Source organism: Penaeus japonicus, unplaced genomic scaffold (assembly GCF_977035675.1).
Source record: "Penaeus japonicus unplaced genomic scaffold, GWHDUDI00000001_assembly GWHDUDI00000024, whole genome shotgun sequence".
Lineage (NCBI taxonomy): Eukaryota > Metazoa > Arthropoda > Malacostraca > Decapoda > Penaeidae > Penaeus > Penaeus japonicus.
Window position 1 is genome coordinate 27,824,113 of NW_028234426.1, and position 5,000 is coordinate 27,829,112.

The 5,000-nt window shown below is 43.4% G+C and overlaps 1 protein-coding gene across 2 annotated transcripts in view; it reads right to left on the reverse strand.

Annotated features, from left to right (window-relative positions):
* The window catches only part of LOC122262369 (pituitary homeobox x), a 54,390-nt gene that overhangs the window by 2,255 nt on the left and 47,135 nt on the right, over nt 1–5,000 (reverse strand). For both annotated transcript variants that reach the window (XM_043030376.2, XM_043030375.2), the window contains 3 exons: nt 2,654–2,792; nt 2,015–2,081; nt 1–171 (listed from right to left, as the gene is read on the reverse strand). The exon at nt 1–171 is cut by the window's left edge and continues 2,255 nt beyond it. In XM_043030376.2, the coding sequence (XP_042886310.1) occupies nt 1–171; nt 2,015–2,081; nt 2,654–2,792 (377 nt within the window). The remainder of the gene's footprint in view (nt 172–2,014; nt 2,082–2,653; nt 2,793–5,000) is intronic.

Sequence of the window (5,000 nt, forward strand, 5' to 3'; positions counted from 1 at the left end):
CACCTTCGCCCAGTTGTTGTAGGAGGAGTAGCCGGAGTAGAGGCCGTCGTCGGGCCACGCCAGGCCGTTGAGCTGCGCTCCCCAGCCGCCCTTCAGGTCGCCGGGCATCGCCGTGGCCATGGCGTGGCGCTCGCGCTTCCTCCACTTGGCGCGGCGGTTCTTGAACCAGATCTGTGGGGAAGGAGAACCCTGTTAGTCGAATGCCGAGTTATTTCTCCAGCAGGCATGGAGGCGGCTGATTGAACCAATGCTTGATAAATGGGTACCTCGCTCCTAAAGTCTATGTATGTGCGTGTGTGGATGACTAGATACGTGTGTAGGTATACGAGACATAAAATAAATCAACCAACACAACCGAAAGCTGCGCCCCAACGCGGCCGCAATCTGCGAGCGAACGAGCCTCAGAACTGCCGTTTTTCTCCTCGATTCGCGATAAGGCGACCCAATATCCCCTGCCAACAGCTTGTAACTAACCGACTAAACATTAATTAAATTGGCCTAATCACGACCGAGCCCCATTGTCGGGACGTGTGAAGATGGTAGGCCTATCTAACCTCGCCACTGAATGAGTCTAGGCTTATTACCACTCGCAGGAACTAACGATAAAAGGTACTTGATCTTTCTAGTGTATTATTAGCACATGTAAAGATGCCGATGATAGCGAGTACGTGTGAGTCTGTCTGCCTTCCTGTCTGTCTGTCTGTCTATCTGTCTGTCTGTGGCTGAAATTTATCACTGCTGCTATGCCTGAAAACTCGAAAAATAACCGTGGAATATTTCCCGATAGAACCTGTTATATTTGTTTAGCTCTGCGGCTCACAGAGGGGGAAAATATATTATGATTTTAATGATAAAAGTGTTCGTGGCGATGATTAAATGGAAAGTAAAAAAAAAAAAAAAAAAAAAATCCGTTATTAACCCCAGCGTATATTTCGAAATGCATCAACAAATATGCGAATGTAACAGCGTGGCTTTGGCTTCGGAGTTGTTCATTTGTTTGGATAACATCATCAAACTTACTGATCTGTTTATTTGCCGAACAAATATTTTAATTTGTTGGAGCTGGGGAAAAAAATAATATAAAAAGAAATCTTGGCTGGAATGAAGTGAAACATATTCAAATTACAGTCCGTAAGTCTGGGATTATGCATGGGGATGACGGGATCAAAACATGAACATTGTTAAAATGCATTGCCTTGTTCAAAATAGGAAAAACATTACATTTTTTGGCCCACGGTTTTAACATTGCAAACAAGTGGACCCTATCGTTATGCTAAAGAATATCATATTATTTGGACTTTTGGGACTAATTTTATTGTTGTGAAAAGGATGCTAGTTGCAAGCGATCTCAAGGTGTTGGTTGTAAATAACGCTAATAAAGACTACAGACTATTAAATCATTTGAAAAAAAAAAGAAAAAAAAAATTCTGAATGTGGTAATTGAGAATTATAATCACGCCGATATGACCAGGATGGTGGAAATGATGATAATAATTGTTGTTAATAAGCAATAATAATAACAACAAAAACAACGTCCGTAATGATTATGATGAAAATAATAATCATAATAGGAACGATGATAATGATCATAACAAAGATGATGATAATAAAGATTCTATTATAACTATTTTCGTGATTTTTCTTTTTCTTTTATTTATTTATTTTTATGTTATCGGTAATTATTAGCATTACTAGTAATAAAAGTATAGTCATTATCATTTATTACCATTATCAATATTATCATTTTCATAACCATCATCGTTATTACTATCATTATTACTACTATCATCATTATCTTAATTGGCATTATCACGACTATTAGCATTATCAATATTTTCATTAGCATCATCACCATGTTAGCTCTTATAAACATTATTATCACCATTATTATTGCGATCATCATTATTCTCATCATAACTATCACTATCACCATCACAACCACCATCAAAATAACTAAACAATACAATGGCCGCTTAATCACACTTATTACGCCACACTTATCAAAGACACCTACCCTGACTTGTGCTTCCTTCAGGTTGAGCCACAGTGCGATCTCCTCCCTGGCGCTTAGGTCCGGATATCTGAGGGGAAGAGAAGGGGAAATGAGGGGGGTCGTTCTTCTGGGTCCTGGGGGGGTATATATGGCAGGGGGGGAGGGGGAAGGGGGTGGGGGTGAATTGATCTGTGTATGTTGGATTTTTTGAGTTGTATGGAGATTCTGGGGGTCTTTTTTCTGTTTTTGGTTTTGGTTTTGTTTTTTTTATTTATTCTCTCGCTTACTCTTTCTCTCTCTCTTTCTCTTTCATTCTCTCTTGTTCTTGGTCTTTCACGCTCTCTCGCTCTCGCTCGTTCTCTTTCTCTCTCTCTCTCTCTCTCTCTCTCTCTCTCTCTCTCTCTCTCTCTCTCTCTCTCTCTCTCTCTCTCTCTCTCTCCCTCTCCCTCCCTCTCCCTTCTCCCTCTCCCTCTCTCCCTCTCCCTCTCCCTTCTCCCTCTCTCTCCCTCTCCCTCTCTCTCTCTCTCTCTCTCTCATTCTCCCTCTCCCTCTCTCCCTCTCACTCTCCCATTCCCTCTCCCTCTCCCTTCTCTCTCTCCCTCTCTCCCTCTCCCTCCCTCCCTCCCTCCCTCCCTCTCCGTCTCCCTCTCCCTGTCTCACCTGTTCCTGGCGAAGGTGGCCTCGAGCTCCTGCAGCTGCTGCGAGGTGAAGTGCGTCCTCTGGCGCCGCTGCCGCTTCTTCTTGTTCTTGTCGTCGTCCGATTCCGTGGAGCAGGACTGGGACGGCTTCTCGCCCGCGTCTGGAGGAGGAGGCCGGAGGGCACGGGTTAGGACGATTGCAAATGGCGGCGGAGGTGTAGCAGGAAAAGCAGGGGAAATGTGGACGCGGAAGTATAGCGAAAAGTAGAAAAATATGGAGGATGTATAGCGAAAACTAGAATAAATTGGAGGATGTATAGCGAAGAGTAGAAATATATGGAGGATGTATAGCGAAAAGTAGAAAAATATGGAGGATGTATAGCGAAAAGTAGAAAAATATGGAGGATGTATAGCGAAAACTAGAATAAATTGGAGGATGTATAGCGAAAAGTAGAAAAGTTTGGAGGATGTATAACGAAAAGTAGAATAAATTGGAGGATGTATAGCGAAAAGTAGAAAAGTTTGGAGGATGTATAGCGAAAACTAGAATAAATTGGAGGATGTATAGCGAAAATTAGAAAAAAATGGAGGATGCATTGCGAAAAGTAGAAATATATATGGAGGATGTATAGCGAAACCTAGAAAAAAGGTGATGTATAGCGAAAGGATATTTAATATATGATAAGTACAAGTAAAGATGAGGAGACATAAGGAGAATGAGATATAAGAGTGGATGAAAATGGATTTGATGAAGGAATAGTAGCACAGAAGAGAAAGACTGAGAAAATAAGAGTAAATGGTGCACGGAGATAGATGACTGAGGAAAGGAAATTTGATTAAATTATATCTGGTGATACATGCATGTAGTTTAATCGATAGATGGAGAAAATATATGAAGTAATAATAAGATTTCTAAATAAAAATCTAATAATAAAGTCTCTAATAATAATAATTATAAAAATTCAATAATAAAATCCTTAATAATAAAATTTCTAGGCTAAAACGATGATATACAAATCCCACAAAGAAACCCAATCTGTTTTCTTTCACGAAAATGTAAATAGAAATAGCTATGAAATATAACTTTATGAACAGTATAAAACACAAAAAAAATAATGTAATTAGATGAATAATGAATAAACACGTCAAATAAAAACAAACAGACACCCAATTAGCAAAATGCGATACATCCCACAATCATCACGATTCCTCAATCATCACGATTCCTCAATCAAAATATCTAAATATCCTAAGATAATGAACACGACGACTCCATTATCTTAAATCGAGCCGAAACATAACTTAATGAGAAGAGGAAAGTAGGCATTAGTACGTATCAAAGACTCACAAGGCAGTTCATTCGAGAGGTCCGTAAGATCCATTTCTGACGACGAGCGGTTAATGTTGAAATCCTTTAATTAATTCAATTCCGTCACTGAGGGATTTGTCCGTAAGGAAAAGATGATAAATGTTCTTTGGGTTCACTCCTTGGCAAGTTCGCACTTAACGTCACGTCTTTTGTTTTTTTTCTGATTTTTTTTTTTTCAAAGTCACTTCGTTTCCCGATGGCGATGGAGCGGCTGAGATCCCGGAGGCGTTGGGATAAGAACGAGAAGTATTTTCCGTAAGTTTCTGTTTCTGTCGCGGGAGAAGCGCGGGGGAAGACTGGACGGGGTCGGAGGTCGGAGGTCGGCGCGCGGTGACCAAGCTCGTCCACCAGCTCAGGGATGACTGACCTTTGACCTCCGACGGCAGCGTACATAACCGCTCCCGCTCCCGCTCTCTGACCCTGGATCCTACCCCTCCCCCTCCTCCCCTAACCCTACCCTACCCCCCTCACACCCCTTGCCCTCTCTTTACCCCCCCCCCCCCACACCGCCTTTCACCCTCCCTCCCTCTGCCACTACCCCGCGAGATTCACACCTCCTTGCTCCGCCCAGGGTACCTCGAGGCGGGGTGCGTGCCCTGCCTACCTGTCCTCACCCCCCCCCCACTGCCCACACCTGTACTCTGCCCCCTGCCCCCTCCTTATACCTGTGGCTACCGCAATAAAGAGAAGGATATTCACGGCTGTGTGTTTGATGACCCCTGCCCCCCCCTCTCCCCCTTACACCATACCCTCCCTCTATCTCCCCTTCCCCCACCCACCTCTTTCCCTTATCCTTATCCCTCCCCTTCCTCTCCCGACTCCATCTTCCCTTCCCCTCCCTCCCTTTCCTCCCCTTCATTCCCCTTTACTCCCCTTCCTCCTCTTCCTCTCCTTCCCCTTCCATCCCCACTCCGTCTCCTTCTTCTTCATCCTTCACCCATCTTCCCCATCTCCTCCTTCCTCTCTCACCTCCCCCTTCCTTCACCTCATTCTCCCCCTC